The sequence below is a fragment of the Alosa pseudoharengus genome, unplaced genomic scaffold (assembly GCF_046254945.1).
Source record: "Alosa pseudoharengus isolate Yale_2024_CS ecotype anadromous, Long Island Sound unplaced genomic scaffold, YU_APseudo_1.1 YU_APseudo_1.1_scf_6, whole genome shotgun sequence".
Lineage (NCBI taxonomy): Eukaryota > Metazoa > Chordata > Actinopteri > Clupeiformes > Clupeidae > Alosa > Alosa pseudoharengus.
The window spans coordinates 17,426,198-17,440,299 of record NW_027468848.1 but is presented as its reverse complement, the minus strand read 5'-3'; the positions used below and the strand labels follow the sequence as shown (position 1 = coordinate 17,440,299).

The following is a 14,102-nucleotide window of genomic DNA, read 5'->3' as shown; positions in this document are numbered from 1 at the left end:
TGTGTGTGTGTGTGTGTGTGTGTGTGTGTGTGTGTGTTTGTGTAAAATGACTGCAGCCATATTGCTCATGTTGCCACTATTTGCCTGTCTATCGTTCCAGAGTCCATCCTTCCTATCTACCTGCCTACCTACCTACCTGCCTGCTACCTCTCTGCCTGCTTGCTTCTGACACCTGCTTTTGTCATTTTATTTACGAATGCATGACAGTTGAAGGTTTTCCCTGCCGGGGGGTGGGGGGCAAATAATGCGGCTAATTTGGCAAACCCAGAATCCAACAATGCACCCTGTCCTCTGCCGTCTGTGTGGGGTTGTTTCTGTCTCGTCAGTTTGGTGTGTCGTTTCGCAGCGAAAAAGCAAGCTGTGTAACGTTGAAATGACTTTGGAGTTGCCGAGTGCTTCTGTGTGTGGAATTCTTCAACAGACCTTCTGCAAACCTCTGGCTTCTGTCGGGCAGAATCCCAAACACCAAGTAAACACCTCATCAACATGACCAGAGATAAAAGTATGACTAGAAAAGACTTGACAAGTCATGTGCTTACTACTGAATATACCAGGTTAAAGGTCAAGCAGTAAAGTCAAGTAGGAGCAATTGCCCAAGAAGGCAGAAGTCCAGTGTCTGTTTGCAGCAGGTCCGTTGGTTCTCCAAACTGCTCCGATCACCATGATTGATTGTGTGGAATTGATGGATGGCCAGCAGTTCCTGGCTCAGCTTGACAGCGAGCGAGACGGCGAGAGGGGCTGTCCCAGCTGCTAATGTGTTTGTTTGTAAGCGATGTCATGGTCTCCTCAACAGCGCTGCAGTCTCATGGCCATGACTACTGCCTCTACATGCCTACTGCGTTACAGATGACGCCCGTCACTGGTATGGCACCTACTGACTCCCAGGCCCTCCAGTATAAAAGGACCTACTATACTTTCCATTTGATTTAGCTTAGCTTTAGCTTCGGCTTAACTAAGGTCATGCATGTTTGCCATGTGCAGAGCTATGTTATTGTGCTTTTCATATGGAGTTGCTTGAATATCAAATTATGTATGTTTTGCTACTGCAAAAATCAGTCAGTCTAACCATTAATGATTTAGTCCTCATGATAAGTGTCTGAAATGTGTCCTTTTCTGCTTGATTCTGGAAAGCAATGATGTATCTCAAGTACATATTCTGTCGTTCTCCTGCAATGCAGACACAGACAGCTTATCTCTTGCACATGCATTTTGGCTTACAGAAAAAAACAGGGGTGAGCAATCTGGCTCTCAACAGATCCATCACTTTAAAAAAGGCTTGCCAGCATTTCACTAATTAGATCTTTTAGAATTCCCCTGTGTTCTTATTACTGAGAGGGTGAAAAAAGACACTCTCTCTCTCTCACACACATACACACACACACACACACACACACACACACACACACACACACACACACACACACACACACACACACACACACACACACACAGACAAACACACATGCATAAGCAACAGCAACCCCAGGCTTGTTGCCCCTGCTGCTGATGTGGTTGTCTACAGAAGGCTGCGGTGTTGTGCTGAGGCTGCATTTGGACGGGGCTGCTGACATGTCCTCCTGCTGAGCGGGTGTGGGCGGCCAAGCACCCAGTGCACTAACGCTGGGGCAGATGCCATGTGTTGTGCTAACTCACTTTTTTGCCCCAAACACTCTGGATGGCGCCTCAAAAACTTCATCTGAACTCTGCTTTTTGAGACTTACAAAGCCGAACCATAAGCAAAGGTCATACACATTGACATATCCAGTGAATCGACAATGTCAGAATTACTGACATTACTGGAAATTGTCATGGCCCTTCTGAATTTTATACGCCATGTGGTGACAATTAAGAATATGATGACATAATACTGTTGGATCACTGGATACTGATTGTAATGACTACAACATGTGACATTGGCCGTAACAAGATTGACATGTTAGTCTTAGGGTATGTTAGTCTTATGAAGCAGGGTTTGGGTAAGGTCTTACAGCATGGTGCAGACCTGGGGGATTGTTTTAGGGGAGCACCTGATTGAAAATAGGAGATATAGGTTCATGCACACTGTGAGCACAGGTTATGGGAGTGGGCCTGTTTCATTTGCTATACTCATTGTCCCTCAGGCAGAAGCAGGTTTATGATATATTGATATTCAGTGTTCAGTACTTTGTGGTACATTCTATTCTCAGATATTGTTTTCAAACATCAAGCCTTTTAAGAGGTGTCCATGATTGTCTCAGCATTTGTAAAGCAGGCCCTTTTTATTGGCCATCATGGGAAGAATGTAATTATTCTGCACATTTATGCACCCCTTCCACTCAAATATCTCCTTGACAACTCCTCAAGGTCTGCTGGATTATAGCCAGTACTTAAATGTGAAGGACGGTGGCTCTTGAGGGACAAGAGGAGTGCAGCGTACTGAGTTACTCAAAGCTCACCTACTTGTTGCTTAGATCAGAGCTCTAACTGGGCACAATTACAGACCCCTCTGCCTGCATTCAGAAAGCCCCTGACCTTCCCCCCCACCCCCTGTCCCCACACACCCCTACTCCTCTGTGGAGGTGGAGTACCTTGATGACTTGTTAATCAGTCTCTTCTCACCTGAGTGCTGCAGAAGCAGTTGCTTTCGCTCATCAGTAAAAGGGCTCGATTCACTCTTCGCTGCACTCTAGTTTCTGCGTCTACGCCGCGGTGATTGTGCTATTCGCACCATGACTCAGTGCAGCGTCAACAGCGAGGTTTGGTGATGTTGGCGTTGGTCTTGTGTTGTGCCGGGGACTTGGGTGGAGTTGTGTCCACACACCAGCTGTTGAAGGAAGCCAGGTGGGCCACTCTTTGTGATGGGCAAAGTGGTCAGCCGGCTCTCATGATCTTGTGTGTATGTGTGTATGCTCTCCACCTCAGACCACAGTCAGGACAGTGTGACCCAGCTGCTCTCCGACTCCAACTCCCTCCAGGATGTGTTCCTGGACCCCACCAGCTCTCAGGACAGCAGCCAGAAGGTGGACTCTGGGAAATGTAGTACGTTCTCTGAGGACACAAACCCCCAAATGAAGGAAGGGGCGGCCCTGGTTGAAGATCCAGGTGATTATCTGCCCTGTCTGTTTTTTGTTTGTATTATATTTAGGGCTTTTGCTCTTGTGAAATAAAAGATGCATTATGAAAAATGCATTACATTACCTCCACAGATGCAACATAGTTGTGTGGTGTTATCCTTTGGTAACACTAATTCTGATATCAACATCCTGTTACGAGACCATAATTAACTTTATGCAGCCCACAGACAAAGTTGCACACAAGACATTTGGCTTGACTAGTTGGTATTTGTTTCTCACACATCTCCTCATACAAACTAATTGGAATATTCATGACATGTCAGACATTGATAGACTGTCTGGAATGATCTGGGCTGGAGGCTAGCAGCTATCATATTGGGCAGCCCTCACTTCAGACTTGTTTGTCACAGTCTCACAACAACACTGGAACATTTAGATAGATATATAGATAGATAGATAGATAGATAGATAGATAGATAGATAGATAGATACTTTATTGATCCCCAGGGGAAATTCAAGATTTGGAACATTCGAGTCATGTTTCGCAATTTTTTTTTTTAATTTAAATTTTGAAAAACAAACAAGGCAAAACAAATCAAACAAAGTGCATTCAAAGCATGTGTGGTCCAAAATTATTTCTTCAAATCGGTCCTAGAAGTTGATTGGTTGATTTGTTTTTTATTTCACTTTTTTTGCAAACCTATATGAATGAACATAATACAAACATGTGAAATGTTTTTTTAAATCAATGCAATTTACTCTAGAAAGCTTTTACATGCACAGTATTGGTTATATAACAACCTCTGCTATGAAGCTCCTAAAGAGCCAATATCTGGAGAGAGAGATGGACCGTAGAAGTGCTTTGCCATCAATTTCACATGGACTCATTATAGCAAAAATATTTCCCTCTCTGTTACCAATTTCTAAGCAAGGATTTCCACCCAATTTCCAATGAGCAGGAACAAATGGAAGTAAGAGGTGTACAATTACTGGCTCATAAATAACTTCTGGCCAGAATCACTTGGTTTGCCTTCAAAAAACATATAAAACATAGTGTTTGTTATTATTGTTTGTTATTATTATTATTGATTTGTTTGGCAGGTTCCCTCCAGGAGAAGCCCACAGAGGCTAGGCCAACTTTACCATCCCAGGATGACACCACCACACAGGAGTCCTCAGATACGCTCTCCGTCACCTCACCTGAGACGTGCGCCCCGAAGCCTCCCGCTGAGCTCTTCGCCCAAACCCCCACCACCACCACCACTGCTGTCACACCGACTTCAGCCAACGCGCCCAATCAGAAGCCGACCCAGTCCACGCCGCCCACCCCACCCAGCGAGAGCAAGCGCCGGACTGAGCCGCCACCACCGCAGGAGCTCCCTGAGGTGCCCAAGAGCCTGCCGCAGGGCCGGACAGAGCAGCACTACCTGCTGGTGGACTTGTCCATCCGAGCGCTCTTCCTCTGCCTGAGCCGCTTCCCGCAGCACTACAAGAGCCTGTACCGGCTGGCCTACCTCTACGCCAACAGCAAGACGCATCGGGTCAGTGCACCACACTCTTTTGGAAACGTTCATGGCATGCACCCACATATGCATTAGGAGTCATGCATTATCATACTGGATATGTAACCATCCTACCTCTTTAATATATACCTCAGGTGGCTTTAAACACCATGTTCTATTCTCTACACCTAACTAACCTCTTACTTATCATGTATACAGACCTTACTGCCCTGTAACTGACCCTAGGCAGATGGGTCAGGCCCTTGAGTCGTGGATCTGCTCGGTTTCTTCCTTTATGTAGCTCCAATTCTAGGGAGTTTTTCCTCGCCTCTGTTACTCATGGGCTCTCTCTGATTGTTTAAACACTCTGTAAAGCGCCATGAGACATCTGTAATGTTTTGGCGCTTGATATGCATTCACATCCAGCAAGGATTAGTGCTGTGTAAATATGTGTTGGAAAAGGCCCCCATATGTGAATATAATATGATGCCTGAAAAGTGTTAGGTAATACGTTCTTGCTGGTGCACACTTCAAATAGGCTAGTGTTTTTCCACTGAGAGAGTGAATGTTCCATACTCATTTTGGAGCATACATACACATATGCCCACGCACAAACACAGCCACCCTCACAAAAAAAGGCAAAGCAGAAGCAAAACACATTCTGAAAAATGCAACAACCTATTAGCTTACTCACTAGAAGTTGTAGTATCAAAAAGTGCCCATTGTTGAGTTAACTATTTGGTGCATCATGGTATGCAGCAATTTGACATTTTTGAAGTATGTTTTTATAGGCAACTAGTTGGTATTGTCTTCACATATATTCTTGAAGGGGGGGTGGGGGGTGGGATCACTTGACCATTCACAGAAATCTCTGTAAAATAAAGAATTGAACTGCATTACAGATGCTGCCAAAGACAGCAAGGCCAGTAAAGCTTGTATTTGGAGCTCCATGTAAAGACAGCAAGGCCAGTAAAGCTTGTGTTTGGGGCTCCATGTAATCACAGCAAGGTCAGTAAATCTTGTGTTTCGGTCTCCATGTTGCAGTCACCGCTGGCAGGCTAGTAGTGGAAGTCGAAGTGAGTCATGGAGAGTCAAGAAGTATCAGACTGACCAGGTCCAATAAAAAAGGGGACATGGGTTTGTACATCATCGTTTTCAGATGTTTGCGGATTCACTGTCCAATGTCCGCATTAAAACACAAAGCCAAAGTATTCAAATGAATCAAATTGTTCGCGTTTCAGGAGCTCGAAAACCCCAGAACAGAATAGATGAGACTGAGCAAACTGAAAAAAAGTGTTTTGGTTTCAAACGAAATAGTGCAGATGTAGCCTAAGCTCCTGGTGAGTCTGGGGCCATGGGCAGAGACAGTGCTGACTGAGCTGTTGGCACCTGGGCCCTGGCAGAGCTATTGGCACCATGGCATGGGTGGAGGGAAGGGACTGCCATCTGAACCCAAGAGAACTCAGGCACCAGAGCGCTGCCAGCAGCCTGTCCCTGCACAGAGCCCTGGGGTGGTACAGGGTGGCACTGTGCCCGGGTCAACACCAGCACCACCACTACACCCCTCTTCTCCTCTCTCGCCTCTGTGGCATTGTGCCCAGTTCAACACCACCAACATGCCCCTCTTCTCTCTGGCTTCTGTGGCACACCACGCCACTGGAGAGAGACGGTTTGGATGGCACAGGTTCCGCTGGGGCGGGCAGTGCTGGTTGCTTGCTGTTGGACTGAGTCAGCTCTAAATTGATCCCATCTGCGGCGAGCCTGGGATAATGTTTTTTTTTTTTGCAGTTCCAGCAAGGCTGTGCACTGTGCAGAATTATTTTCTGGTTTTGTCTGGTTATGTTGCTGATCGGATCATTAACGGCCAAAGCAACAAAGACAAATGATGGGAGAATTTGTTGGTATAGAATCCATCATGAGTGTGAAGAGGGGTGGGTCTGAGCTCGATAAATCGTCAAATTCACGAATAGGATATTATTATTTTTTGTCTACGGTTGCTATGCACTTGCACAGTCAGTCTATCAGAACTAGAAGCTAGCTTAAGATGCTCTAAAAACTTGTGTATGAAATATATGAAATCCTATCTACAATCTTAACAAACTTAAGTGGTAAGTTAACCTAACCCAGGTTTGTTGATAAACCACATGCTTGGAATAGCCCCAGGGTTCTGTAGGCTTATCGAGATGTGCGGTTATAGACTGCCAACCACGCCTTGTTCCGTTAAAATAATGGACATGTCCAGAAAGCCTACATTTTCATTTACATTTTAAAACCATTGCAATATAACTATCTCTGTCCATATATCCATTCAGCTAAGTAGTACAAATGCTGTATTTCCTTATTGCCGATGTTCTCCCTACTTCCTGTTCTCCTGCTTTGCGTGTTTTCCATATCTCCCTGCTCTGCATACCTGACTGATACCTGTGCTATCACTGGTACTCATCTGAATCTAAACATGACTGATGTAGCCGGACATCAACAAGATGCGCTTAGGACAGGGATATATCAAGTGTGTGTGTGTGTGTGTGTGTGTGTGATGTAAGTCGGTCGGTGGAGCACAGAAAAGTCAGTCAGAGACAGCTTGCAGGAGCTGCCTTGCTGTCCATGTCTATTTCTCCATGAATGAGTACTCGGTAATTATAAGGCAATAGCTCTTATAACAGTTAACTCTGTTAAAAGTGCCCTTGGAGACAATAATTAAATTAGCCTGTTCAAGACATAATATTACTCCTTAAGTGTGATGACAGAGTTGCATGCAAATCCATGGAGGCTTTTAATGGACACATCATTTACTTAGATAGCAAGAAAATACCGCAACTTTTTGTACTTCAGAGAGCTATGGACCCTTTCAAGAGAGTTCCATTATCAGCATCATAGTTGGCCCCACAAGGCTTCCGTTTTAACATTCCATATGTTATCTTAATGCAGAGGAAGTAGATTGGGGCCCAACTAGAACGTTCAAGCATTGTTTTTGTTTTTAGTTGAAAGGGTCTATAATGGTTTGAACCACCGAGAAGTTACTCTGTAACAGGCGTTTGACAGGTTTTCACGTTGTCACCCATTTACTGATGTACTGAGGCTACCCCACTTCACTGTTAAAAGCACTGGCAGAGTTACCTCCCTTGAACTCTGTGAGCTAATAGCTGATTGAAGCCATTGCTGTCCTCTAGTACTGTCCACTGAGTATTGACATTTGGTGTGGACGGTGGAGTAGAGGCCAGGGCTTGCACGGAGTAGCTGTCAGTGCTGGGTGTGCTAATGGATAGACTGTGGATGGGAGACTTCAGAGCACAAGCACATGCGCTAGATCAGGGCCCCCCAGATTTTTTGGGTAGGAAGGGGAAATTAGAAAAAAAGATATTCACATCCAGTTGTCTTCAACAATGTGTAAGCAATATGATAATTGATAAACTGATTAAACCTAGCACAACCCATCCTCAGGAAGAAAGAAGTGGAAAAATTAACATGGAAGAAGGGCATTTCAAAAGAGAAAAAATCGTACCAGTATATGACAGCAGTACATTATTTGTACTTGTTTGCTCATAATATCATCAAATGATACTCTGATATATGCAGAAAAATGATAATGACAATTGACGGCCCCCCACAAAGACTCATTTCAACAAATCCAGCCCACTACCTAATATGAGTTTGACACCCCTGCACTAGAATAAGGATGAGCGCCTGCCAACCTCACGCCTTCATTTTGACTCCCCAGGTAGTGGATTTTGGAGGTCGGTCAAAAATGACATCCATTTCCTTTATTTAAATTCATTCAGAAACGAGCACAAAAGCAACATCAGAGATCATATGCTTGACACACGGCATAAGAAGTTGGCTTTTGGAGTTTGGCCATCACGGTGGTAAGACAAGGAGCTGTGTCTTCAGTCGGTGCTGCGTTGGGCAGCCTGTAGTGTAGTTGTACTGGTCTGGCCTGTGCAGTGTATGGACAGTAATGTCCCTGCGTCCCTGCCTGCCTGAGGATTTCTCTCCCTTCCTGACAGGTGGTCAGGGAGGGGCGTGTTGGCACATGGCGCTCAGTAAACCTTCATATTTATGCATCTCTGCAGCATGGCACAGAAGCTCCTTTTGGATGATATAACTGTGTGTGTGTTCTTGTGTGTGTTAATCTGTTTGTGTGCATGCATGTGTGTGTTTTACACACACTCTCTCCTATATGCAAGATATTATGATTGTTCCAAGACATATATAGACATAAGCAATAGCAACCGCGTCCTGCACACTCTGTTGTATGCTGTCATTGTCCTTGGCTGGCTGACAGCAAGGTAGCACCCAGCAGGAGTGTGTGTGGTTCCCAGGGAGTGTCAGCAGTGTCTGTGTCTGTGTGTGTGTGTGTGTGTGTGTGTGTGTGTGTGTGTGTGTGTCACTCAGGAGTTGGTCTGTGTCTTACAAGGGAAGCCTCTGGGATGCCCTGTGATCACAGCATGCAGAGGGAGGTGCGCTAAGCAACAGTAGATAAGATGAAGAGCTCGGTCTCTCTGCTCTCCCTGTGCACTTCCATAGCACACAGCCTCTGAGTGGAATGTGCAGCCCGCTGCAGTCTAATGGCACCTGGGCTGGACTGGGCTGCCTCCCACTGGTTATGCCGACTGTCATCATATTTGGAGAGACATGCTTCCAATACTGGCACCCAAACCTTTTGGTTGTTAGGTGTGGTTTGTTTGTTTTGTTTGTTTATTGGTGCATGTGTGTGTATCTAAAAGCAATTGCTGTGAATAGAATGGAATGCTAAGTTATGCTGGTCATAGGGGAGAGTGCAGGAAAAAGTGTGTTGGATAAGGGCTTAGCAGACAAAAGTGTATGCATAAACTAGCTGGGTCAATGCTAATGACTGTGTGTGTGTGTGTGTGTTTGTGTATGCATGGGCCTGTGTGTGTGCATGCATGAGCCTGTGTGTGCGCATGCATGAGCTTGTGTCTGTGTGCGCGCATAAGCCTGTGTGTGTGTATATGTGCACAGGAGCCTGTGTGTACGCATGAGCCTGTGTGTGTGTGTGTGCATGTGTGTGTGCATGTGTGTGCGTGAGCCTGTGTGTGTGCGCATGAGCCTGTGTGTGTGCGCATGAGCCTGTGTGTGTGCGCACATATGAGCCTGTGTGTGTGCGCATGAGTCTTTGTGTGTGTGTGTGTGAAGCAGACTGGCAGTGGATCACAGCAGGAGGTATTGTGCCTGTCACTGGGTCCCTGACTGCTCTTCTGATGCAGTCATATTCATATTCAAATTAGCCTGCACACGCTGACAGTCTAATGGTTCTCATCACTAGGCCTGTGTGTGTGTGTGTGTGTGTGTGTGTGTGTGTGTGTGTGTGTGTGTGTGTGTGTGTGTGTGTGTGTGTGTGTGTGTGTGTGTGTGTGTGTGTGTGTGGTCTGTAGATAAAGCCACTGTGTAAGAAAACAACATCTGTGGCCACGGTAGGAGAAGAAAGGCAATGCAAATATGAAATATCTTCTGTGTCACATCAGACAACAGTACTTGTAATAGGCCCTAGTCCCAGAGTCCAGGATCATGCTTGTCACTCATCTCCTTTGAGCGGGAAGCAGAATTAGGTGATCTGTGAGTCTAATCGTTGCTCTGAACACCATCGCATGAAGGTCCCATTTACTCCCATCAAACTGGGTGGGGAAACAGGGGCTTCAACAATCAATTATCAATTGATTAGTTAATCAATTAGCGTTTAACTATTAAGTTAATTGCCATGTTTAATTACCATAATCTGTAATTTTTTTAAGGAGGAAATCTCTGATTCCAGCCTGTTACACCTGTCTTGTTTGTTTACTCACTGCTAGAGGAAATCTATTGCCATCATATTGTGTGAGGAAAATGAAGCTGTAAAAAACAGCCCATCATACGCTGTTGTGTCATGAGTTTGACTTCATTTGCGTGTGTTTATTTAGGCTGTAATGTCTCGCGCAGGGAGCCACAGATTGCTGCGTTGTTGTTGTCTCTTAATAAGCGAGTCGCTGCACCGGCTTCAGATGTTCAATTTTCCTCCCCCCATTCATAACCTTAAGGCTGAGTAATTAGCTGACTGTTATATTATTGAATAATATCTAATGCGATGGTGGTGGTGTCATTCCGTTAATTGACAGAAGAGCTCCGCGACGCGCATCGGCGTCTGCGTGAGTGTAATGACTCATTTCACCCCTTTTCTGGTGAGCGTGTGACACCTCCTCCCAAGGGAAGTGTAGGTCTCCTCTCCTCTCTGCGCTCCATCTCTTCCTTTCTCTCTCTCTCTCTCTCTCTCTCTCTCTCTCTCTCTCTCTCTCTCCTCCTCCTCATTCTTTCCTGCATCATCTTCCCACCGCTCTCATCTTTGATCTCCTAAAGATTATATATATATATATATACCGAAGTTGATATAGGAATAATTGTGTGTTGATATATGAGGTTCATATATTTGTAGGTGTATGATGTGTGTATTGTGTGTATATAAAATATTAAAATAACAAATGCACAGAGAGAGTGTGTGTGTGAGAGAGAACGAGTGTGTGTGTATGTGTGAGAGGGAGAGCGAGAGAGAGAGAGAAAGAGACAAACTCACTGAATATATTCTGTCTCTCCACACAGAACTTGCGGTGGGCACGAGATGTGTTGCTAGGAAGCAGTGTCCCATGGCAACAGCTGAAGCACATGCCAGCACAAGGACTTTTCTGCGAGAGGAACAAGACCAATCTGTTCAACGTAAGTCACTGGGTTCATGGCCACGGCTCTTGCTACCTGGACTCTGCTTTTTGAATTCCCCTCCGGCCATTGCTTTCAAACCACACACACGCGCACACACACACACACACACACACACTTTTATGCAAAGTGAGCCTTTTCCTTAAGGCATGGCTCGACCTTTACATGCCTGTTAGCCAGTGTGGGTGTGTGTGGTGAAATCTTGCCAGCCTGGCTTGCTGGTAGGCTTATCAGCACCAGTTTGCCAGATGTGTCATAGGTCAACAGGACTAAGATGATATCATTGTCACACGTGTGCGTGTGTGTGTGCTTGTGCGCGTGTGTGTGTGAGAATTCGGGCGTCTCCCAGACTCAGCTGGGTGGTGCGTGACTGGCAGATTAAGCGTCAGGCTGCATGTGTGTGCTGGTGAGTGGTGCTGTGCTGGGCGTCACACAGTACGCAGGACAGGAGGTGTGGCCCTGTTTGCGTGGGAGCTTTGTTGACTGTTGTTGAGATGACACGGCTGCTGGGTGTGTATGGGAGTTGGGGGCGTTAATAGATGCAGTTAAGTGTGTGTGTGTGTGTCACTGATAACTTTGAATGCACTGGTCTGAGTGTCTGTGTGTGCACTGAATGTGTGTGGGTGTTTCTGTCTCTGTGTGTATTGAACGTGTGTACTGAATGTGCTGAACGTGTGTGTGTGCGTGTGTGTGTGTGCGCGCGTGACAGAGAGGGAGTTGGCTGCTCTTGATGAGGAGGGTGTCGTGACTGACTTGTGAGTGTGTGATTCCTGAGATCCTGCTTTTCTCCCCCACCTCCCCACACTCCGCGCACTCACTCCTCTGGTCTTGGTCATTTTGTCTCAAGCAGCCCAGAGAACTAGGGCTGTGCGTGCGTGCGTGCGTGCGTGCGTGCGTGCGTGCGTGCGAGCAAATGTTCTGTGGACAGGGTGTACTCCGCTGGACTGGCTGGAGGGATTATGGCACATACTGCTAGATAAATCCTCTGCTGCCAAACATTGTTGGAGAGGTGGCACACTGGATATACCAGTTAGGTCATCTAGTCACTTTTAATGAGTTATATTTTATTTATATGACAAAATTACATCATTGTTTGTTTTTGTAAAATGATAAATGATTTACCCATTGGTGTTGCCATATATTAGCAATTGTAAAAACATTTAAGTATAAGTATATATACTCTTTTGATCCCGTGAGGGGAAATTTGGTCTCTGCATTTATCCCAATCCGTGAATTAGTGAAACACACTCAGCACACAGTGAACACACAGTGAGGTGAAGCACACACAGCGGCGCTCGGGGAACAGTGAGGGGTTAGGAGCCTTGCTCAAAGGCACTTCAGCCGTTCCTACTGGTTGGGGTTCGAACCGGCAACCCTCCGGTTACAAGTCCGAAGTGCTAACCAGTAGGCCTCGGCTGCCCTAACATTTGTTGTGTGAGTTAAGAGATGAGGTGACCCTCTTACATTTGTACATCTGCTAATATCCATTCTTGAGATTCATTCTGCGATACATTCCTCTTTAAGACTTGGCAATCGCTGTGACAGAAGCCATGCGCTGGGTGTCTGTGTACTGAACGTGTGTGTGTGTGTGTGTGTGTGTGTGGGTGGAGAGACACTGTGGTGGAGTTCATCGTCTAGCTGGGCATCAGGTGAAGCACCTGTCAACCTGGCACTGAATGCCTGCCTCACACAGAGCTAGAGAGAGAGACACGCCCACTCACCTCTACCACTGGACCTACAAGCGGGAGTGATAGACACACACACACACACACACACACACACACACACACACGTACACACGTACGTTCTCATGTACACACATGTCGCGCATGGCCGCTCTGTAAAGAGGGGCAACCCAAAAGACGGCAGTGAAGACGGGGAAAGGCGTTGAGAGAGCGAGGTCTGATGAGGGAGAGCTCCTGTCCTGAGCGCACTCTCCTCTCCACTCCATCTGCTCTGAGCACTATGTGGGACAGGCTGGCCCTGCTTCATCTCTCTCTCTCTTTCTCTCTCTCTCTCTCTTTCTCTCTCTCTCTTTCTCTCTCTCTCTCTCTCTCGCTGTCTCTTGCTTTTGCTCTGAAATGAAATTAATTAATTATAAATAAATAAAATTCGCTTTATTGCCTGACTGTGTTACAATGGATCGACTACAAACATAACAACAAACAATAAATGAGAAAGAACCCCCCCCCCTTCTCTCGCTCCCTCCCCCTCCCTCGGCTGCCAGCCCTGATTCTGTGTACTGGGCCCACCGAGCCTGACCCACATGCTGTCCGAGTTTCACACAGGAGACGCTGGGCACGGTGGACATGAATAATTTAAACTTGCCTCGTTGCCAGATTTTTAACGACTTCATTTACCCATTTACCACACAAACAATTGGTTGTTCTGAGTTTGCCTTGCTTCAGTGTTGTTGCTGCCCCCCCCCCCCCCCCACTGACATGAGAGATTGATTTTTGAAACTTCCTGTTGAGCGAGTCGAGGCCAACTGTGAAAGTGAGACTGCAGAGTGTTCTTTGTATTTTGTATTGCGAGAAGGATGTTTGTTTGTTTGTTGTGATGGGGGACTGTATTCCTGCCCTTGTGAAGCTCGCTCTCTCTCTCTTTCTCTCTCTCTCTCTCTCTCTCTCTCTCTCTCTCTCTCTCTCTCTCTCTCTCTCTCTCTCTCTAAACCGCAGGGGCCTGAGGGCGTGGGTCCCTCTGGCATGGCAACTTCTCCCCCCTCTCTGCTTCTGACAGTTTGACCAGGCGTGCTGTGGTCAGCCACGTGCCTCTCAGTGTGTGTACACACACACACACACACACACACACACACACACACACACACACATACAGAGAAAGAGAC

The 14,102-nt window shown here is 46.2% G+C and overlaps 1 protein-coding gene across 3 annotated transcripts in view; it reads left to right on the top strand.

Annotated features, from left to right (window-relative positions):
* cabin1 (calcineurin binding protein 1) overlaps nt 1-14,102 on the top strand; it is a 75,724-nt gene that overhangs the window by 23,585 nt on the left and 38,037 nt on the right. For 2 of the 3 annotated variants that reach the window (XM_076270772.1, XM_076270773.1), the window contains 4 exons: nt 794-862; nt 2,902-3,081; nt 4,155-4,594; nt 11,144-11,257. In XM_076270772.1, coding sequence (XP_076126887.1) covers nt 794-862; nt 2,902-3,081; nt 4,155-4,594; nt 11,144-11,257 — 803 coding nt within the window. The remainder of the gene's footprint in view (nt 1-793; nt 863-2,901; nt 3,082-4,154; nt 4,595-11,143; nt 11,258-14,102) is intronic. The other variant, XM_076270774.1, reaches the window with a different exon arrangement.